The 22852-nt window shown below is 44.2% G+C and overlaps 1 protein-coding gene across 2 annotated transcripts in view; it reads right to left on the bottom strand.

Moving 5' to 3' along the window:
• The window catches only part of LOC110538394 (serine/threonine-protein kinase WNK4), a 99552-nt gene that overhangs the window by 38576 nt on the left and 38124 nt on the right, over positions 1–22852 (bottom strand). For both annotated transcript variants that reach the window (XM_036938416.1, XM_036938415.1), the window contains 3 exons: positions 9555–9727; positions 8615–8835; positions 7116–7273 (listed from right to left, as the gene is read on the bottom strand). In XM_036938416.1, coding sequence (XP_036794311.1) covers positions 7116–7273; positions 8615–8835; positions 9555–9676 — 501 coding nt within the window. In that variant the 5' untranslated portion in view covers positions 9677–9727. The remainder of the gene's footprint in view (positions 1–7115; positions 7274–8614; positions 8836–9554; positions 9728–22852) is intronic.

Below are 22852 nucleotides of genomic sequence, written 5' to 3' on the forward strand. Positions count from 1 at the left end.
TTCAACTGAAATGTGTCTTCCGTATTTAACCCAACCCGTCTGAATCAAGGCATGGTAAGACCTTGTTCACCCCATAGTTGGACCCCATGTTGAAAACAATATGACTGCCACTCAGTGAAGACTGTGAGCTTAGGTATGTGGCTTCAGGCAATGACTTTCAATCACACCTCCCAATACTGTGACGTAAACGTCACCTTACCACACAGATCTACTGAAATCACACAAGCCTCTTAGCTTTATCCTCTTAGCAATTGTTACAGAAAGGTGAATGAATGGCTCAGTGGTGCTTGAGATCTACTCATTTGATTCAACAAGATTCATCACAGAGGTGACTCTCGCCATTTGTTACTCATTGGACAATTGATAGAGGGGGAGGGTTAGAGGGCTGGTAGCCATGTTAACTACACACTCTGGTAAGCTGCCAGGAACTCCTGTTCCTTGAAGCCTTCATTAAACCCTGGTGACTTCTTGTTTAATGGTAATTTGTTGTGTGGAACAAAGGTTCCTGGAATTCCTAGAATGCAATTTTCTCCTTACCATGTGAAATCACGAATATGTTGAGGTTGTTGGTAGGATCAATGGAAATGTATAATATTCTGTATTCTGCACAATGAATGAACATACACTATATTTGCAAATTAGTGGATTAGGCTATATTTCAGCCACACCCATTGCTGACAGGTACAGTGGGGCAAAAAAGTATTTAGTCAGCCACCAATTGTGCAAGTTCTCCCACTTAAAAAGATGAGAGAGGACTGTAATCTTCATCATAGGTACACTTGCTTCCAACTTTGTGGTAACAGTTTGGACAATGCCCTCGTGCGCAAAGCGAGGTCCATACAGAAATGGTTTGTCAGTGTGGAAGAACTTGACTGGCCTGTACAGAGCCCTGACCTCAACCCCATCAAACACCTTTGGGATGAATTGGAACGCCCACAGCAAGCCAGGCCTAATCGCCCAACATCAGTGCCCAACCTCACTAATGCTCTTGTGCCCCCCTCCCCCCAGCAATGTTCCAATATCTAGTGGAAAGCCTTCCCAGAAGAGTGAGGATGTTATAGGAGCAAAAGGGGGACCAACTTCATATTAATACCCATGATTTTGGAATGAGATGTTCGATGAGCAGGTGTCCACATACTTTTGGTCATGTAGTGTATCTATTATTGAGTAGATAGTACACAGTCAATACATGCCTCTTGTTCAAGATAACATAGGGGCAAATCTTGTGTACATGAACCTTTGAAATTGTGATTCCCTCCAGAAAGGATTACTATAACCTGTATGCCACTCCTTGAGTATACCTCTTTAAACCCCTCCCTTAGTACTGTTGTCCTAGGGAAGGACCTGTGTATCCAATTGGTACTGTACTGTGTATAGCTGGCACCAGCTATCCTATCCTAGGAAGTCCCTAGGTGGCTTTACAGGTACATATCCTTAACCAATTAGAGTACATTCTTATGAGGACCACCTTACAATCATAGATTTTATGACGACATTTAACAGGCCAGATACACAGCAGTAAACTGGTAGTACATACTTTTTAAGAGGCGCAGCGGGCATCCGCTAACGCCTTGGTCACAAGGCTGTGTATGTCTCCTCACACACTCAGTCAGACCACAGCACAGAGACGGCTTTGACGAGTTGGAGGAGAGATGCTGGGCCAGTTCACCGTATCAATGTCCTTTGTCAGCGGCGGCAACCCCTCCTCAGCTGACGCACTGGGTAATGTTCTGCTTCTGTAAGAACTTATGTAAACTTCCAGACAAGACAGTGTTACTGTCCAAGTTAACTTGCTGTAGGTGTATTGGCTAAAGGATTTACTCTGTTGTTTTTGAAAGTTACTTGGGGGCATTGTCTTGGCTTTTGTGCACCCACACACTGGCGTCATTCCGCCGCCCACACACATGCTCATACTGATACATGTTCAGACACAAATACACACACACAGACACACATTTCAACGAATATGTCTGAGAATGCACAAACACACACAATACACACTTGCACACATGCAAAACACACACACACACAGGAATGAGGGAGGACAAAGCTTTTACACCTACTTGAAAAGGCAATGTATCTCACCTGAAGGAAAAACAAATCGGTCTTTCTGTGCAGACACCGTATAATATCTCATCTCACACGTCACACAGCACAGGGGACACTTGAGCCATATATAATACCCACTGTTTGTCCTGTTGGTGAAGGCTAATAAACATGACAGTGATATCATTCCACCAATAGACCACTTCGTTCCTCTTTCACCATCAGGTAAACAAAGATATACAGCTCTCCTATCATAGCATAAATATATAGCTCTGAGAAAGGGAACAAGATAATTTGATGACACAGACATTGTCATAAAATGATGTCAGACTGTGGCCAAGTGTAGGAGGAGAATGGTGGCCATTTGCTGTAGTCTCAGTAATAATCTGCTATTAATTTCCTTTATAGGTCAAGCCCCACGGCTGAATTTGAACTGTGGTATGAATGAAGCATGGAGATCCTTATCTGCTGAGGTCAACACAAATAAGAAACAACAGTGCAAGTAAGAATGTAAGTCTGAATACAGAGGCTTGCTGGGGAGAACGTCTGGATACAGAGGCTGGCTGGAGAACGTCTGGATACAGAGGCTGGCTGGGGAGAATGTCTGAATACAGAGGCTGGCTGGGGAGAACGTCTGAATACAGAGGCTGGCTGGGGAGGACGTCTGAATACAGAGGCTGGCTGGGGAGAACGTCTGAATACAGAGACTGGCTGGAGAACGTCTGGATACAGAGGCTGGCTGGGGAGAACGTCTGAATACAGAGACTGGCTGGGGAGAACGTCTGAATACAGAGGCTGGCTGGAGAACGTCTGAATACAGAGGCTGGCTGGGGAGAACGTCAGAATACAGAGACTGGCTGGAGAACGTCTGAATACAGAGGCTGGCTGGGGAGAACGTCTGATTACAGAGGCTGGCTGGGGAGAACGTCTGATTACAGAGGCTGGCTGGGGAGAACGTCTGAATACAGAGGCTGGCTGGAGAACATCTGAATACAGAGGCTGGCTGGGGAGAACGTCTGAATACAGAGACTGGCTGGAGAACGTCTGGATACAGAGGCTGGCTGGGGAGAATGTCTGAATACAGAGACTGGCTGGGGAGAACATCTGAATACAGAGGCTGGCTGGGGAGAACGTCTGAATACAGAGGCTGGCTGGGGAGAACGTCTGAATACAGAGGCTGGCTGGGGAGAACGTCTGAATACAGAGGCTGGCTGGGGAGGACGTCTGAATACAGAGGCTGGCTGGGGAGAACGTCTGAATACAGAGACTGGCTGGAGAACGTCTGGATACAGAGGCTGGCTGGGGAGAACGTCTGAATACAGAGACTGGCTGGGGAGAACGTCTGAATACAGAGGCTGGCTGGGGAGAACGTCTGAATACAGAGGCTGGCTCGGGAGGACGTCTGAATACAGAGGCTGGCTGGGGAGAACGTTTGAATACAGAGGCTGGCTGGGGAGAACGTCTGGATACAGAGGCTGGCTGGGGAGGACGTCTGAATACAGAGGCTGGCTGGGGAGAACGTCTGAATACAGAGACTGGCTGGAGAACGTCTGGATACAGAGGCTGGCTGGGGAGAACGTCTGAATACAGAGGCTGGCTGGGGAGAACGTCTGAATACAGAGGCTGGCTGGGGAGAACGTCTGAATACAGAGGCTGGCTGGGGAGAACGTCTGAATACAGAGGCTGGCTCGGGAGAATGTCTGAATACAGAGGCTGGCTGGGGAGAACGTCTGAATACAGAGGCTGGCTGGGGAGAACGTCTGAATACAGAGGCTGGCTGGGGAGAACGTCTGAATACAGAGGCTGGCTGGGGAGAACGTCTGAATACAGAGGCTGGCTGGGGAGAACGTCTGAATACAGAGGCTGGCTGGGGAGAACGTCTGAATACAGAGGCTGGCTGGAGAACGTCTGAATACAGAGGCTGGCTGGAGAACGTCTGAATACAGAGGCTGGCTGGGGAGAACGTCTGAATACAGAGGCTGGCTCGGGAGGACGTCTGAATACAGAGGCTGGCTGGGGAGGACGTCTGAATACAGAGGCTGGCTGGGGAGAACGTCTGAATACAGAGGCTGGCTGGGGAGAACGTCTGAATACAGAGGCTGGCTGGGGAGAATGTCTGAATACAGAGGCTGGCTCGGGAGAACGTCTGAATACAGAGGCTGGCTCGGGAGGACGTCTGAATACAGAGGCTTGCTGGGGAGAACGTCTGAATACAGAGGCTTGCTGGGGAGAACGTCTGAATACAGAGGCTGGCTCGGGAGGACGTCTGAATACAGAGGCTGGCTCGGGAGGACGTCTGAATACAGAGGCTTGCTGGGGAGAACGTCTGAATACAGAGGCTTGCTGGGGAGAACGTCTGAATACAGAGGCTGGCTCGGGAGGACGTCTGAATACAGAGGCTGGCTGGGGAGGACGTCTGAATACAGAGGCTGGCTGGGGAGGACGTCTGAATACAGAGGCTGGCTGGGGAGAACGTCTGAATACAGAGGCTGGCTGGGGAGAACGTCTGAATACAGAGGCTGGCTGGGGAGAACGTCTGAATACAGAGACTTGCTGGAGAACGTCTGAATACAGAGGCTGGCTGGAGAACGTCTGAATACAGAGGCTGGCCGGAGAACGTCTGAATACAGAGACTGGCCGGAGAACGTCTGAATACAGAGACTGGCTGTGGAGAACATCTGAATACAGAGGCTGGCTGGGGAACGTCTGAATACAGAGGCTGGCTGGGGAGAACGTCTGAATACAGAGGCTGGCTGGGGAGAACGTCTGAATACAGAGGCTGTCTGGAGAACGTCTGAATACATAGACTGGCTGGGGAGAACGTCTGAATACAGAGACTGGCTGGGGAGAACGTCTGAATACAGAGACTGGCTGGAGAACGTCTGAATACAGAGGCTGGATGGGGAGAACGTCTGATTACAGAGGCTTGCTGGGGAGAACGTCTGAATACAGAGGCTTGCTGGGGAGAACGTCTGAATACAGAGGCTGGCTGGGGAGAACGTCTGATTACAGAGGCTTGCTGGGGAGAACGTCTGATTACAGAGGCTTGCTGGGGAGAACGTCTGAATACAGAGACTGGCCGGAGAACGTCTGAATACAGAGACTGGCTGTGGAGAACGTCTGAATACAGAGACTGGCTGGGGAACGTCTTAATACAGAGGCTGTCTGGAGAACGTCTGAATACAGAGGCTGTCTGGAGAACGTCTGAATACAGAGGCTGGCTGGAGAACGTCTGAATACAGAGACTGGCTGGGGAGAACGTCTGAATACAGAGACTGGCTGGAGAACGTCTGAATACAGAGGCTGGATGGGGAGAACGTCTGATTACAGAGGCTGGCTGGGGAGAACGTCTGAATACAGAGGCTTGCTGGGGAGAACGTCTGAATACAGAGGCTGGCTGGGGAGAACGTCTGATTACAGAGGCTTGCTGGGGAGAACGTCTGATTACCGAGGCTTGCTGGGGAGAACGTCTGAATACAGAGACTGGCTGGGGAGAACGTCTGAATACAGAGACTGGCTGGGGAGAACGTCTGAATACAGAGACTGGCTGGAGAACGTCTGAATACAGAGGCTTGATGGGGAGAACGTCTGATTACAGAGGCTTGCTGGGGAGAACGTCTGAATACAGAGGCTTGCTGGGGAGAACGTCTGAATACAGAGGCTGGCTGGCTGGAGAACGTCTGAATACAGAGGCTGGCTGGAGAACGTCTGAATACAGAGGCTGGCTGGAGAACGTCTGAATACAGAGGCTGGCTGGAGAACGTCTGAATACAGAGGCTGGCTGGAGAACGTCTGAATACAGAGGCTGGCTGGAGAGAATGTCTGAATACAGAGGCTGGCTGGAGAACGTCTGAATACAGAGGCTGGCTGGGGAGAACGTCTGAATACAGAGGCTGGCTGGAGAACGTCTGAATACAGAGGCTGGCTGGAGAACATCTGAATACAGAGTCTGGCTGGAGAACATCTGAATACAGAGGTTGGAGAACTGCTTTTGTGGTTCTGGCAGAAAACCCATAACGGAGTAAGAGCCTTGCTTCCTCAAAGCTATAACTCCTTTGGACTCTAGCACTAAATACTGCTCATGTTGTTCCAGGGCTGTAGCGAGCTCAGACACACACACACACACAGCTAACACGTGGGTTCTTACTGCGTCAATCAAGTTGGAAGAGCTGCATGTAAATTAATCCACAACGTGCATGATCGTCCTTGGGGATTTCAGTACGTTTGGCAAAATGACGGCAAAGAAATCCAAAATTGTGGAGTGGAGACAATCCAGCATTGTGGAGTGGAGACAATCCAGCATTGTGGAGACGTCCCCATTCCTGCATGTGGACCTCGTTCTCCGACAAGTAAAAGACTTAAAGCATAATTCCAATTCCAGTAATTAGCAATCAAGCCCGAGCCCTTCAGCTCTTCCAAATCTGGTCGTTACGGTGCAACAACTGATTATAGCAGTGAAAGAGAGGCGTCCATTTGGTAAATACCATTATAGCTCCACAGAGACCCTGTAATTGACTCTGCTGAGGAGAAATGTCCCAGCAGCATTGCATAGAATGAGAGATGTTAGATTAGCATTAGTGGTGTGATAAACACTCAGTAACAGAGATAACAGGATTGGGTACAAAGGGAGGGTTTCTATTTTAGGAGACCGGATGGAAGTGAGAACGTAGGTAGCATTCACAATGAAGCGAGACCTACAAAATGCTCAATTGAGAGTATGTAATTGAGAGTGTTTTTGTGTCACATTAGTGATGCAGAGCAAGCAACTTCAAAAGAAAGACTGAGAGGGGGGTGGATAGAGAAAGAGAGAACAGCAGTTAGTTGAAAGGAACAAGAGATGATGATCCCTGCACATGTTGCACGCCGTTTGAATGCCTCTTTCCTGCTTACCTCTTCCCAGAGGCAAGCAGCACTACACTGAACAAGTGGTGCTGTCAAACTGCAAACTGCAACCAGAAAGATGGCCAAATTTCTCTTCAGATCTGACCAACATCTAGCGAAACAACACACAAACTGAACAACATGGACTGGACACACAGAAACCACCAGAGACAGAGAAATCCACTCACGCTGGTGACTTTACGGTAGATCTGGGCAGCGTTCTGGCACTCGGAGTAGGGGTACTCAGACGTGGTCATCTCAAGCATGCACATCCCAAAGGCATAGACGTCAACCGCCTCATCATACTTCTCCTCGTACATCTCTGGAGCCATGAACTCAGGAGTCCCTACAGAGAGGGGGGTGGGGGGTAGAGTGAGGTGAGGAGGGGGTATAATGGTAGTGGTTATGAGAATGGCGCAAAATCTGGTCCTACTTCACTGACAACTGCAGTTACACTTCACAATACAGTGGCTTTATTCATTCTCACTTTGACCACTTTGGAACAAGTAGCCAACTGTGTGCCTTGTAATACAGTGCGGAAAATGTGTATTGGCAACCAACTGTTCTGGTATTCATTTACAGTACAAGTGTATTCAAATGGAAAAAAATAATCAAGGCAGTACAGAAACAATGCAGGAGGTAATCAAAAGATAAGTTATTTATTGATACAACACCAAATCTTATACTAGCTTGATAATGTAAAACAAATGTTAAACGTCTGTAGGTTTGAAGGTTTCCAAATGGGACTTAGATGACCCACACTATTAAAAAATTACTGAAACCAAACACATTTTACTTGCCCTAGCAGAGCTGGTTGTCCAGAGCGTTGGTGACTAACTGTGCTGCTGGCAACAATTTAATAGTTTTTGCCAAAGTTTACTGACACCAGCCATATTCAATGGGTGTTCCGCGTTCGTAAATCCATCAGTAGTTCTGCACTCTGGCACACTCAGATGAGTGTTCTGAAACCTGAGTACATAGCCAGAGTGAATTTATGAACGCACCCTTTGATTCGTACCTTCTATAGAGGCATGTGTTTCTACATCTGCATTGCTTGCTGTTTGGGGTTTTAGGCTGGGTTTCTGTACAGCACTTTGTGACATCGGCTGATGTAAAAAGGGCTTTATAAATAAATTTGATTGATTGATTGATAGCAGTGAGATAGATTAGAACATGTTGGGCAGCCGTGGTGACGTCACTCCAAAGACTAGCCGCCATGCACCATGACAGTATAAAAATAAACACCTCGCCAAATAAATACAGTGGCCAGCATAAAACATGGCATTGAGGCTTTATTTACAGTTGCTCCAGTCTAAGGTCACAGCACACTAAAGGGACTGCAGTACACAGGTAGCAGTGGGACTTGGACTCTATTTGACACTGAGTGACTGCCACTGGAAGGTATGATTTATTCATTGAAATATTGAACAACCGTTTCACACAATACTGTATCTCTGTAATAACATTTTAAAAAGACATTAAAGCAAATAGCAAAGAGTAAAGTGTTGTAGGTGACATAACGTTTTAACATTCTATATGAGGTTTCAGCTATTACGTACGTCTCACTTTAAAACCTTAGAAGTATCCTGCATTGAGATATATTCTATAGTCACAGGGTCTAGAATAGAGCCCTGATGCACTCCATCATGCTGAGTGTCAGTTGAAGTGGCTGTGGGTAGAGACTCACCAATGACACTCTTGGCGAACGAGGCACTCTTTAGTGTGGCCAGGCCCAGATCGCCGATCTTGACGGAGCCTGTGGGGCCGGTGATGAAGATGTTGTCACACTTGAGGTCCCTGTGGATGATGGGCGGATTGCGGGTGTGGAGGAAGTGGAGGCCCTTCAGGATCTGGTGGCTCCAGCGCTGCAGCAGCTTCAGCTTCATCTCCTTGAACCTCTTCAGGTACCTGCAGGGTGAGGCTGATATGAGTACTGTACATGCAGCCTATGCAGGACTCAAACCCAAAACCCTGGTGTCCAACCAACTGAGCGATTGGAACCTTGGGGTACAACAGTGTAAGCAACAAGTGTTACTAAGTTACAGAGCACCACGGACCAGGGGTGCTCACACTGAATCTGAGAGCCTGAGGATGAGGTAGCATTTTCCATTCCATCTGTCTCTGGAAACAATTTTCTCCTGTCATGCTCAAATTGAGAGTGACACTTCATTTCGACAGATGTTAGCCACATGGTTAACACACCAATTCAGTAGATTCACTAACATGAACAGAAGAAAGCATAACTGCTTTGAGTCTTTTGCACACCCTTTTACAAGAAGATAACATAGGAAAATGGCACATACTTTTCCCCATCTGCTATTTACTCAGGCAGGGGGGATGGACTTAAAGGGATAGTTTGGGATTTTGGCAATGAAGACCTTTATCTATTTTCCGAGAGTCAGATGAACTCATGGAAACCATTTTTATGTATCTGAGTCCAGCATGAAGGAAGTTAAAAGTTTGGTGAGCCAATGCTAACTAGCTTAGCACAAAGACTGTAAGTCTTCGGGTACAGCTAGCATACTTTCTGTCTTGGTGCTAAGCTAGTTAGCATTGGCTTGTGAAACTACCTCTAACTTCCTTCAAACTGGACGTAGATACATACAATTTGTATCCCTTTAACTCACGTCTTGAGGGTGCCTGACGTCATGAGCTCGGTGACTAGAAGGATGCACTTGTGGCCCTTGCAGTTGTCCTTCCAGGAGTCGTAGAAGCGGACGATATTGGGGTGCTGCAGCCCCTTCAGCATCTCCACCTCCTCACTGAAACGCTGGCGCTCCACCTTCGTCAGCCTCCGCGTCTGGAGAAGGAAGAGGAGAATACATTATTATAGTGGTGAGACATAGTAGGTTATAGAGGTAAAATAGAGTAAACACAAATATATTAATAAGAGAGGGAAGAGGGGAATACATTGTTATATACAGAAGTATTGAAATTAGAGGTTAAATGAACGAGACACAAACATACAGTATATAATACACAATGTACAGGCCAATGCTAAGTCATCTATTATGCAACGCTGCAAATGTATCTAGGCCCCTCAATGTAATTATAGGGGGCTGGGTTTCATTGCATAAGGTTACACAATCATGTGAGTTTACTGCATAATATTTGCAGATAAACAGATAAAGCTTTAAATATATATACAAAAATCTAGATGTGAAAAGATGACGGTATTGATACAGTAGCCAGTACTCCAACTATCAGCCTGTGGTGGGAGGAGACGTAAAAGACCAGTGCCAGAGACCAAAGAGGAAGAGCTGTGCCAAGCCAGAAACCTGCCAACCCCAGCCCTCTCATGAGGCACGCATTACTCTACCAGGGGCTTGGAAACACTGACGCGTAACAGTTCTCTAATGGCACCAAGTGTTCTCTAGCTTCAATGTTGTTGGAGGGGGTTAGAGCAGAGTTCTCAGAAATCAATGCATCAATTATAGAGAAAAGGAAAGTGATTGTTTCAGAGAGGTTTAGCAGCTTGTGTTTGTTTGTGTTTCCAAAATGCTGGATGGGTTTTTTACACACGACAACATTTCAGTACAAAGTGACAGACGCCTCTCTCTCTCACTCTCTCTCCCAGGAGACAAGTGCTGTAGGAGACCAACTGTCCACACTCACTCTAAAGATTACACAACAATAAGGCGGGGATATCAGGGCAGTAGTTCTCACTGCCCTCTGCTGTCCCACTCAGAACACAAGCTGTCCTACTGCATGCCTGCTCTGTCCACAAACACCAAGCTGTCATTCTCTGTCAAGTGTCCTGACCCAGGAGCCAAGCTCACAACAACAAGGAGCACTATTGGTAGAATTTGGCACCCGGGCATCGTGACACTAACGCATAGTGACAGTGCAAAGTGGGTGCCAAAGTCAACCTGAATGAAGCCTGTCCTGTTTACAGCACACACTAGGGCCATTTTACTAAGTTCACAGAGAGCCAGGATGATGCGTGATGTCCAACGACGACACCTAGCTTATCTAAGAGTGGCAGTGGGAGCAGGTCATGACTGGCTGGTGGGGGGATGGAGGGGTGATGGGGGTAGAGAACAGGGGGTTGATTTCTTCCTTCACTGGACAACCTATTTTTGGGTTTGCCGCTTCCAGGAATGAACCCCACATAAAGAAAAACAGCGGTGTGAGGCTCCTCACTCAGTCACTTCATCTCACTCTCCCCATCTCTCTAGATCTCTTTCAACCCACCAGGAACGGATTTGGTGATCAAACACCAGCCAGTGAAATCATTCAGCAGGGAGCCGTCAGAAGCAGTGAACTTACCACCTCTAGCTCTCTGCCACCAATTCTAGTAAAAGACGGGTACTTTGATTTGCTGCAACTTTGATCTGGCTCCATTGGCAAATTTCATGAAGATGATGTGTAAGAGTGTGTTTGAGTGTGTGTGTCTAACACTCATCATTAGTCACGATTCATTCAGGATTATCAGTAATCATGGTAGCATCCACATTAACGAAGATGTGTTAGAAGCATATTCTAATTTATAATAAAAGTGACTCTGATATTTTTATTTTATACCTTTATTTAACTAGGCAAGTCAGTTAATGAACAAATTCTTATTTTCAATGACTGCCTAGGAACAGTGGGTTAACTGCCTGTTCAGGGGCAGAATGACAGATTTGTACCTTGTCAGCTCAGGGGTTTAAACTTGCAACATTCTGGTTACTAGTCCAGCACTCTAACCACTAGGCTACCCTGCCGCCCCCACAATACATTATTTACCATTCATTTCTATTGGGCACAAAATAATCTAAAACAGCCAAAGCTAACTGCAAATGCATCCAAGTTTGTAGAGTCACAAGGTTGATGTATTCATTGTTTGTTAGGAATAAGGGAACAAACATTTGAATACTTCATTTATAAGAATCTTTAGGGGTGTCAATAGTTTTGGCCCCTAACTTTGAGAAAATAAACAATCACTTGTTCAACAAAATGTATTTATCTGAGTAATTGTATTAGTATAAAATAATAGAATTATTGCAGATCTTTATCAAGGGTGTCAATAATTTCAGGCCCCACTATATATACAGACAGGATGGCTCACTTCTTAGGAGAAATTGACAGATCCTCTTTTGTCAGTTGTTTTCCATGGAGTTGGCTGTCAACACTGTAATGTAAAAATGTTGGGTCGCTGTCTAAGAAAAAAGGAATGGCTGTATTCATCAGAAAATGCTTTTTCTGTAAGTGTCAAATCACTGTTCGGCTCCAAATAGAGATATGTAGAGTATACTGTATCTTGTGGGCTGCTATGACGATCTGACCACAGACTAGCCAAACAACATTGGATCTTATCTGCCTATAGAAAGAGGTGCACTCCGTGCCTGTTCCTGGACCTGCTAGTTTGAGTATGACTTATCTAACAGGAAACTGAGCTTTTATTTTTTTTATTTTTTTGTTAAGTGAATGGAAGCGAGGGGAACTCACTGGCTCCATAACTCAAATAAAATACTGCTCACATTTTATTAGGCCTTTCAAAGTTGTGGTTTAATATACCCATGTCCTGCTGTGCCAAACTTGACCAGGACAAAGTCAAGCTTTTAGGAGGGAAAGGAAAGATCTTTAAGAACGAGAACAGCGCCCAGGAGAATTCAGCCCAAAATAGGTGATGTTTTTTGTCAATGCCTACAGAGTGGATATAGAGTCTATGTCTGAATCATTAGCAGGAGATCAGTCCAAGTGGCTGTGGTTTTGGAGAATTCTCAATCGTTTTTTCTTGGATGACGGTGCTGTTGAACACATTCCGGCAGAAAGATACCAAGAGCACACAGGGTTTTTTCTGCATAGAAAACTCTTGGCGGGCCGCCTATGTCCAAACAGTAATTTTCGGTATGGAAAAATGTTTTTTAGTGTAAACTTAAATGACTAAAACCAGATAAAAACTATGCAGAAAATATAATGGACCTTTACATTTTTTAATAAGATCATATTTAACAACTTACAATCACCAAAATAAAAGCTAGACAATCAGGGAGAATAAAAACTTCCCAAACTATGCATTCAGGAGTATTTTTGTCATGACATGGGACCCCCATTGATTTTGTTATAATATTCAGAAAGCATGGCAAAAAAATAATATTTCACCTTTATTTAACCAGGTAGGCTAGTTGAGAATAAATTCTTATTTTCAATGACAGCCTAGGAACGGTGTTCTGCCTGTTCAGGGGAAGAACAACAGATTTGTACCTTGTCAGCTCGGGGATTTGAACTTGCAACCTTCTGGTTACTAGTCCAACGCTCTAACCACTAGGCTACCCTGCCGCCCCCAGTTACACATCTAATAAATAAACATACAGTCAATAACACAATAGGGGAAAAAAGTCTATATGCAGTATGTACAAATGAGGTAAGATAAGGGAGCTAAGGCAATAAATAGGCCATAGTGGCGAAATAATTACTTTTTAGCAATTAAACACTGGAGTGATAGATGTGCAGAAGATGAATGTGCAAGTAGAGATACTGGGGTGCAAAGGAGCGAAACAATAAATAACAGTTCTACAAAATGTGTAGAACTGCAGAAAAGTAGCTTTAAAACTGCAACATTTTATCTCCGCCACATGAAAAAATGTGTCACTATGGCCAACAGGAGTGCCTCGAAAATGTTTGGTTGATGACCGCACCATTGGCCATGACCATGGCCACGCACTCGCCACACCCACCACCTAAGCCCCAGTTTGATCCAGAAAAAACCCTGGTAAGGCAGCAGAAAAAAACAGCCCTTTAATAACTGTTAATGCCTTCTTTCCTGAGGTAGAGACTGCAGCAGAAAAGTAATACCAGAAACACAAATGCAGCACCATGGAGCCTGTGCATGTTTGTGTGTAATGTATGTGAGAGAGAATGAAGGAGTGGATGTTTTAACCTTTATCAGGAACAACCTGTTTTTCTCGAGGACACACTGATTTTAACCTGAGGGAGTTGACACCAATGCCCCTTTTCTTCAACCATGCAACCTGACCTCAGGGCAATTTGTAAGATTTGGTACGGAAATCTGTCCTCCCATTTAGTATGATACTTTATGTTAGGTTAGGTTACATTATGAATGGAATAGCGGTCGTACAATATCATACGTCATACCCAGTTGTACAATAGCATACAAATTGGATGATGTAACTTATTATACATCTCTGATGGTCTTGTATTATACATATTTCTCTGAGACCAGGTTGCATGTTGCATCGGAATAACAAAGGAGAATTATAGGGAGAATTTATGTTGGTGGTTTGGAGAACTAAAGACAAAGGTTAGGAGAATTTACAGAAAAGGTTTATTGGGTTAAGGTTAGAATATGGGTTAGGGGAAGAGTTAGCGAAATGCTACAGTTGTCTCCGACACGACTCGAACACGCAACCTTTGGATTGCTAGATGGTTGAAGTATACGTCCACCCATCCTCCCTGACCAACCTCTCTCCTATCGTTTCTGTCTTAAGGAACCTTATGTATTTGGTAACCATACCAAACGTAACATATCATACTTATTGGATTTATCTAAAATACCAAATGTCTGTTCAGCGAGTCCAGTCTGAACCATCAGGTTCTTTTAAGAACTCCAGCAGTTACAGATGAGACTCTGTGAAACATTTCTAGTTAAACACTGCAATCTTTTTGAAATTAGTAGAGAAACAATGCTTCATTGTATATTACGTTACAATTAGGAAAAATCGATTTACTTCAGATGATGTGCTTTAGGTTTGCCTCTGAGGCAGAAGAACATTTAGCTATTTTCTAGGCAGGATTACTGATTGAGCGGCAACTAGCTGTAGTGCAGTCAGTTACTGTATGAATCAGTATGAATCTGTATAAGACCACCATAGCTTCAGGGAGGAGCACAAGGAACTACAACTCAAGCAGCTAAAAACAACTAATTGTCCAAAAACATGCTTGCATATCTTCTTTAATCTAACTAATATCATAACATTTATGTACTAACTTATATTTACAGACAATCAGAGTTTAATTATTTAACCTTTACTTAACTAGGCAAGTCCGTTAAGAACAAATTCTTATTTTACAATGACAGCCTACCCCGGCCAAACCTGGACGACGCTGGGCCAATTGTGCGCCGCCCTATAGGACTCTCAATCACGGCCGGATGTGATTCAGCCTGGATCTATCCCAGAAGAATCAAAGTGAATCTCCAAATCCAGACCGTTCTGGACAGCTAGTTGCCACTATGTAATCCCAAGGAAGCATAGGGTCACTTTGCTTGCTGTCTGAACTGCATACAGTTCAGACCACCCTAGTACTCTCTAACCCAGAGAGGGGAGGGACCTGGCCCCCTTTTCTGGGACGCTGAAGGGGGATATTACTAGTCCCAGAGGATCTCGGCATGCGCCGCAAAGCCAGGAGGTATTTGGCCGGCGAACGCCATCTCACCCTTACATATTTGGCCGGCGAACGCCATCTCACCCTTACATAAGCACTGTTTTGTGGGTTGCAGGGCCTGGCAACCCACAACCAGCTGGGAGGGGAGAGAGTGAGGTGGGAGTGGGAAGGGTGGGTGTCAAAGATCCTGATAAGTAACACTTTAGAATAAGGCACATTGTATGTAGCCTATTAGCAGCTAATTAGCTATGAAGCCATCATGGAAATGAATGTGTTCACAGGTTATTAGGCAATTCATCATACATAGTCTACTAACTAGAGGTTAGGGGCTGGTAGAGATTAGAGACCCGTGAGCTAATAGCATTAAACTATTTAACTACCGGTAAATTACAAATCTTAATTCCAATGAAAATAAACCAGTCAAACCCACCTGCAGAGATTTGCTAAGAAACCTGCCGCACTACTGTAGTGATTTGCACGTGATTGCAGTTCAAACTGACAGACATTCACTATTGACAGTGAAAGGCCATGAAACGGACATACGATTATTATCATGCCAAGTGTTTGGGTCTTTTTGTATTTGTGCGGAGTGCCTCAGGGTACTTCTTTAACCTACAGCCACTTTTCTCCTTCCTGAATCTCAAGAGCCAACCAGAGACAAGGTATATTGATTGCGCAACCAGGGCTGGTAAAGCCTTGGATCACTGCTATTCTAACTTCCGCGACGCATATAAGGCCCTCCCCCGCCCTCCTTTTGGAAAAGCTGACCACGACTCCATTTTGTTGCTCCCTGCCTACAGACAGAAACTAAAACAAGAAGCTTCCGCGCTCAGGTCTGTTCAACGCTGGTCCGACCAATCTGATTCCACGCTTCAAGACTGCTTCGATCACGCGGACTGGGATATTTTCCGCATTGCGTCCAACAACAACATTGACGAATACGCTGATTCGGTGAGCGAGTTCATTAGAAAGTGCATTGATGATGTCATTCCCATAGCGACGATTAAAACATTCCCAAACCAGAAACCGTGGATTGATGGCAGAATTCACGTGAAACTGAAAGCGCGAACCACTGCTTTTAACCAGGGAAAGGTGACCGGAAACATGACCAAATACAAACAGTGTAGCTATTCCCTCCGCAAGGCAGGAGGGATTTTCCATAGAAAATCAAGCTGTGCGAGGGTGTGTCAGGGACGGGCAACTCCAAAGCCCTGGCCAGAGCAGTGGAGAATGTCTCAAAAAACCGGCCTCTGTCTCGTAAAGCCTCCGGGTTCTCTGGAAAAGCCTGGTGCATCTATACCCCACAGATGTTCCCCGTCAAGGGCTTTAACTAGTGCCTTTGGAGGTATGGAAGCAGAGCCTGTCAAGGCTATAGGATTACTATGTCCACCAGGAGAACAAAGGAAGAACAGAGAAACAAGAATGTGTCTGTTAAACACTAAAACACAGGGCGATAAGATTCGCTTTGAACTACCAGATCCAGGAGTTATTGAACACGGATACTGTAAATATTGTAGGGCTTTACTTTGATAGGTAGTTTGTAGCAGATAGAATTTTCAGATAATTTCACACCTGCCACTTTGAATCAAAGTTTAACTAAACTAGAAATAGGTTAACAACTAGCAACTAATAGTAAATGTGTAATGATAAGTCTGAGGTTAAGAACTATTGATCTGCAGAGTTTGATCCTAGATAAGCCATTTAGCGTCAGAACTAAAGGGTGTATGATTTGAATGGGATCATGCTGGTGTAAAGGATGTCACGCTGCCTGCTTAGCGAGGTCCACTTCCTCCTGTTCGGCTCACACCACTTCCTCCTGTTCAGCTTTCACTCTGACCTCAGGTAATCCCAAATGGATGGAGCCAGAGGCCACCTCCAATTACGATTATGCCTCATCAAACATAACACTGTCACTGCAAGAAGGATGTTGAAAATGAAGGCACAAAAATAAGTTAAAAAATGACCAGATTCCCCATCTGCAGATTTTTTTTAAAGGAGATCAATTTGTGCTAAATGTTAAGTCAACCTCTAGTCACAGGAGTGAAGCTGCACTGAGAAACACAAAATACATGTGGGACAGTGGAGGCTTAGGACCATCCTTCTCAGTGAATTTAGTGAAACATTAAGTGAAACATTTAAAAAGTTATCCTTTTTAGAGAAAACTATACTAAATATATTCACAAGTCACCAAATAATTGATTAAAACACCATTTTGCAATGAAGGTCTACAGTAGCCTTAACATCACTCTGTATGGTAGCACCATGGTGTAGCCGGAGGACAGCTAGCTTCTGTCCTCTTCTGGGTACACTGACTTCAATATAAAACCTAGGAGGCTCATGGTTCTCACCCCCTTCCATAGACTAATTATGATAACTTCCAGAGTATGCCCTCCAACCTATGAACCTATGCAGCATGAATTGACATGTTGTCCACCCAATCAAAGGATCAGAGAATTAATCTAGTACTGAAATCATAAGCTACAGATAGCTAGCACTGCAGTGCATAAAATGTGGTGAGTATTTATTTAAAAATGAAGGAGAAGCAAGAGAGAGAGAGACAGCTATATTTTGTTGTATTTGTTTTCTTCCACTTTCACTTAGTTAGTGAATGCAGCTAGCTAGTTTAGCCTACTCAAACACTCGGCTCAAACAGAGAGGGATGTTATGTTAGCTAGCTTACTATGGCTATCCAATACTGGAACTCTTCCAAGTCAAGGTAAGCTTTTGATTTTATTAATTTATTGCCACTGGGCCCTTCGGGGTAATTGCTAAACTGCTGGCTGACTGTAGCGGGTTTACTAACATGTTAGTTCTAGTAGCTATGTTGACTAGCTATGTCATTAGTTAATATGGTGACAATGTAGGCTGTGTGTAGCAGTTAAATGGTTATGATATGAAGGTTTGGCTTGGAAAGGTTTTTTCGCCTGGTCACAGACAACTAATGAGTTGTGTACTGAAGTCCACAAGCAAAGGGAAAAGGTGAGAGGAGGAGAGTGCGTAGATGCGAGAAGGAATTTTACAACGAGCAAAATGATCATGCTGTTTTTATGTGGCTGATATGAAAGTGAACTGTGTTTGCGTGGGATTACGGGTGTATTCATCCCGTCGATTCTATCCAAAAACTTTTCTTAAAAACGTAAGCAACTGGAACGAAACGGGGATAAACATACTTGAATTCGTCCAAAAGAAAGTATCTTTTGCAACTGTTGGACTAATGACACCCTAGATCAGCTAGATGCAGACAAGAGTGTGAAAGGTGGTATTGAACGTGTCACTGCCTGTCACCTTGATTTTCTCTCGACCTGTGCACCTACATTGGAAACTTGGGAAAATACATTTAGCACCTAGTATCCTAATTCAGGGTGAAAGAGATAAGAGACACTTATAGTCAAGTTCCACTCCACCACACAGTAACAGGCTGACTACACCACTCGCGTCGGGTGCGCGAGCGTTGCAAAATAAATGTAGAAATCTATATTATTCAATTATTGCACCAACAAGTGTCTGCGTTGCCAAGGGCTAAAATAGAAGTCAGTTCTATTTGTGACAAAGAACGCACTGCAAGTCCTGTCTCTCCCATTTTCTCATTGGTTTATAGAAGTAGGTACCCATGTGCCATCTCCTCATTGGTTATACCCACGTTGGTGACTGAAAGACGAACGAGGTCAGTGGTGGTAAAGCACCTAATTTATGAAAGTTGCCAATTGCAATATAAAGTCAAGAGAAGAAAAAGCCTGGAAGGAGGAGAGATGACTAGAAACGATTCGGTTGACCGTTTTATGTGTGGATTAATTGTCGGAGTAGATGACCTTGTGCATTTCAGGTAAAATAACAACTCAATGTTTATATATCCCAGGACAAATTAGTTAGCAACAGCAAGCTATCTAAATAGGACAAATTAGCTAGCAAGTGCAAGCTAGCTAGCTAAATTGCCGTAAATGTTAAATGCTTTTCGACCTGTCCCCAAATGAATGTAATTGGTTCAGAGTTTGTTTTGATATTTTAACCTGCGTGTCGTGATCGCGTTTGGTCCTGGGGGGACTGTCAAGACTTCCGCCGAAGTCGGTCCCTCTCCTTGTTCGGGCGGCGTTCGGCAGTCGACTTCACCGGCTTTCTATTTTGAGTAAAGTTCCTTGTGTTACTCATCTCTGCTCTCCTGCGCCTGACTCCTCTGCACCAGCTACACCCAGATCCTTACAGGGACAAAATACATTTATCCACGATTGCGCACGACGGTGCACGCGTGTAGCCAGTTTGTGTTCCTTGTAACACTCCCAATCCTGGGCTGTTTGTATATGCACTGCAGACCCTAAAAATAAGAGCTGTGGCTTGATAAAGCAGCTTGGCTAAGCTGATAACACTCACAGCTAATATAAAAAAGCCCTTAGCTCCTAAGATTTGGATTCACTAGGAGTTATTTCTTGGCAACTGTCGCATTAGACTTCCTTCCGCTACCATAAATCAAACAGAAATACCCTCAGATGGATATTTGCATCCAAACAGATCCACAAGTGCAACAGGAACAACACCTGCGGTGGTAACGGTGCAGTCTATCCGTCCTGTCCTGTCAATGAGTAATGGAGCATGATGATCTGAAACAGAGGATGTGTATGAGGTGTCAGCAGAGCCGGCTCCAGGCATTAGCAACATAAGCGGTCGCTTTGGGCTTCAAGCCGCTAGGGGGCCCCCAACATACACATACATCATAAAACATTTCTTAGGATCTCAGTTGGGGTCTCAACTTATTGTTGAGAGTTAGAATAGCAGAATATACAAGGCATAAGTTCGATATTTGGTTATGGATCAGCTATTTTTCTCTTGTTTTTTCAGTCACTTGACAGTCAGTCAATTAGCCATGTCAGTTAACAATTCCTTGATTGGTAAATTATAGCCAGTCATCTAAAATTGTATTAATCATGGCCAAATATCGACCAGGCACGCAGGGCATGAGGCACGCAGGGCATGAGGTACGCAGGGCATGAGGTACGCAGGGCATGAGGCACGCAGGGCAGGAGGCACGCAGGGCAGGAGGTACCCAAATACCTAGGGGCCCCATTGATTTTGTTAGTCACTTTCACTCAGATATTATTAACATGGCACAAGTCCTGGCAAAATGTGTAGAATTGCAAGAAATTAGCTGTAAAACTGCAATTTATTTCTCTCTGCCCAATGGCAAAATGAGTAAAATTGGATGAAATTTGTCATAAAATTGCACAAAAAATAATAATCTCTGCCCAATGGTAAAATGTGAACACTTGCAGGAAATTCACTTTAAAAAAAAGGGGGGGCGGGGGGACCAAATCTCGCTTAAGGCCCCTAAAAGGCTAGAGCCGGCCCTGTGTGTCAGTCTCTGAGTGTCTCTGCTTTCAAGCTTTCTCTACAGTGCCAATCTGTGTGTGTGTGTGTGTGTGTGTGTGTGTGTGTGTGTACACTCTCTTAATTGTATATTGGGCTTCTGCCGGGGCAGTCACATGGTTTAATAGGTTAATAATGCTGAGCGTGGACCAAATCCCAATCTCACAAACAGCTGTTTCTTTTCATTACACTGAAGTAAACAATGGGCATATTTCAGGCGCGCTTCCATGCTAAAAACAATGGGACTTTCAGGCCTGTAATTGGAGTGAATCATGAATATGAATGAAGTTTGAGATATTCTGTTGTTTGCAAACATCATTGTAAACGTCATGACAGCTCATAGGTGTTTGTGATAAAATGTCCAGGTGTGTTGAATGTGAAACTGGGAAGTTTAATGAGTGATTACATATACAGGTGATGGCAACTGGCAAGAACCAACAGTCTGCTCAAGTAAAGAACACTACTGCAAAACCATGCCCACTCTTTTAATAGCGCAAAACAAAGCTCATGAAATTATTATTTCATTATACCGTTTGTGACACTTGGAGACACCTTTAATGCAGTTCACTTGGAAAGTAAAGGGTAGAACTATAGAATAAAATACTCAGCAGTTAAAATTAAATGGTATGAGTTGTGGAACTATGACCCCGGGTCATTCACAGATAACCTAGAGGAGCTCTGAATGATAAGAAGTAAAGTGACCCATTTCTTTGAGTTTAGTGAGGTCATAAAATTATTCAACTGCAATATCTTTTGTCACATATTTATAAGACCTGAATATCTCGCTCATATGTATGTAGCCCATTTCTGTACTGACACATGATATTTCCGATTGAATGGTCTGTTACAACTCCCTTCTGAGTATGTCAATGTCTAGACAGAACATGATACAGCCATCTACACATGTTAAACTGTAAGTGTATAAGGACTAGAGGTCGACCGATTAATCGGAATGGCCAAGTTTCAAGTTTTCATAACAATCGGAAATCGGTATTTTTAGGCGGGGATTTTTTTTATATATACACCTTTATTTAACTAGGCAAGTCAGTTAAGAACACATTCTTATTTTCAATGACGGCCTAGGAACGGTGGGTTCACTGCCTCGTTCAGGGGCAGAACGACAGATTTTTACCTTGTCAGCTCGGGGGATCCAATCTTGCAACCTTACAGTTAACTAGTCCAATGCAATAACGACCTGCCTCTCTCTCGTTGCACTCCACGAGGAGACTGCCTGTTACACGAATGCTGTAAGCCAAGGTAAGTTGCTAGCTAGCATTAAACTAATCTTATAAAAAACAATCAATCATAATCACTAGTTAACTACAAATGGTTGATGATATTACTTGATATGATCTAGCGTGTCCTGCGTTGCATATAATCTGACTGAGCATACAAGTATCTAAGTATCTGACTGAGCGGTGGGAGGCAGAAGCAGGCGCGTAAACATTAATTCAAACAGCACTTTAGTGCGTTTTGCCAGCAGCTCTTCGTTGTGCGTCAAGCATTGCGCTGTTTATGACTTCAAGCCTATCAACTCCCGAGATGAGGCTGGTGTAACCGAAGTGAAATGGCTAGCGCGCTAATAGCGTTTCAAACGTCACTCGCTCTGAGCCTTCTAGTAGTTGTTCCCCTTGCTCTGCATGGGTAACGCTGCTTCGATGGTGGCTGTTGTCCTTGTGTTCCTGGTTCAAGCCCAGGGAGGAGCAAGGAGAGGGACGGAAGCTATACTGTTACACTGGCAATACTAAAGTGCTTATAAGAACATCTAATAGTCAAAGGTTAATGAAATACAAATGGTATAGAGGGAAATAGTCCTATAATTCCTATAATAACTACAACCTAAAACTTCTTACCTGGGAATATTGAAGACTCGTGTTAAAAGAAACCACCAGCTTTCTCATGTTCTGAACAAGGAACTGAAACGTTAGCTTTCTTACATAGCACATATTGCACTTTTACTTTCTTCTCCAACACTTTGTTTTTGCATTATTTAAACTAAATTTAACACGTTTCATTATTTACTTGAGGCTAAATTGATGTTATTGATGTATTATATTAAGTTAAAATAAGTGTTCATTCAGTATTGTTGTAATTGTCATTATTACAAATAAATAAATAATTATTAAATCGGTATCGGCTCTTTTGGTCCTCCAATAAATCGGTATCGGTGTTGAAAAAAATCATAATTGGTCGACCTCTAATAAGGACCCCTGAGCCTGTTAAACCAATAGGGTGTTAAGGT

This window comes from Oncorhynchus mykiss, chromosome 12, assembly GCF_013265735.2.
Source record: "Oncorhynchus mykiss isolate Arlee chromosome 12, USDA_OmykA_1.1, whole genome shotgun sequence".
Taxonomy (NCBI): Eukaryota; Metazoa; Chordata; class Actinopteri; order Salmoniformes; family Salmonidae; genus Oncorhynchus; species Oncorhynchus mykiss.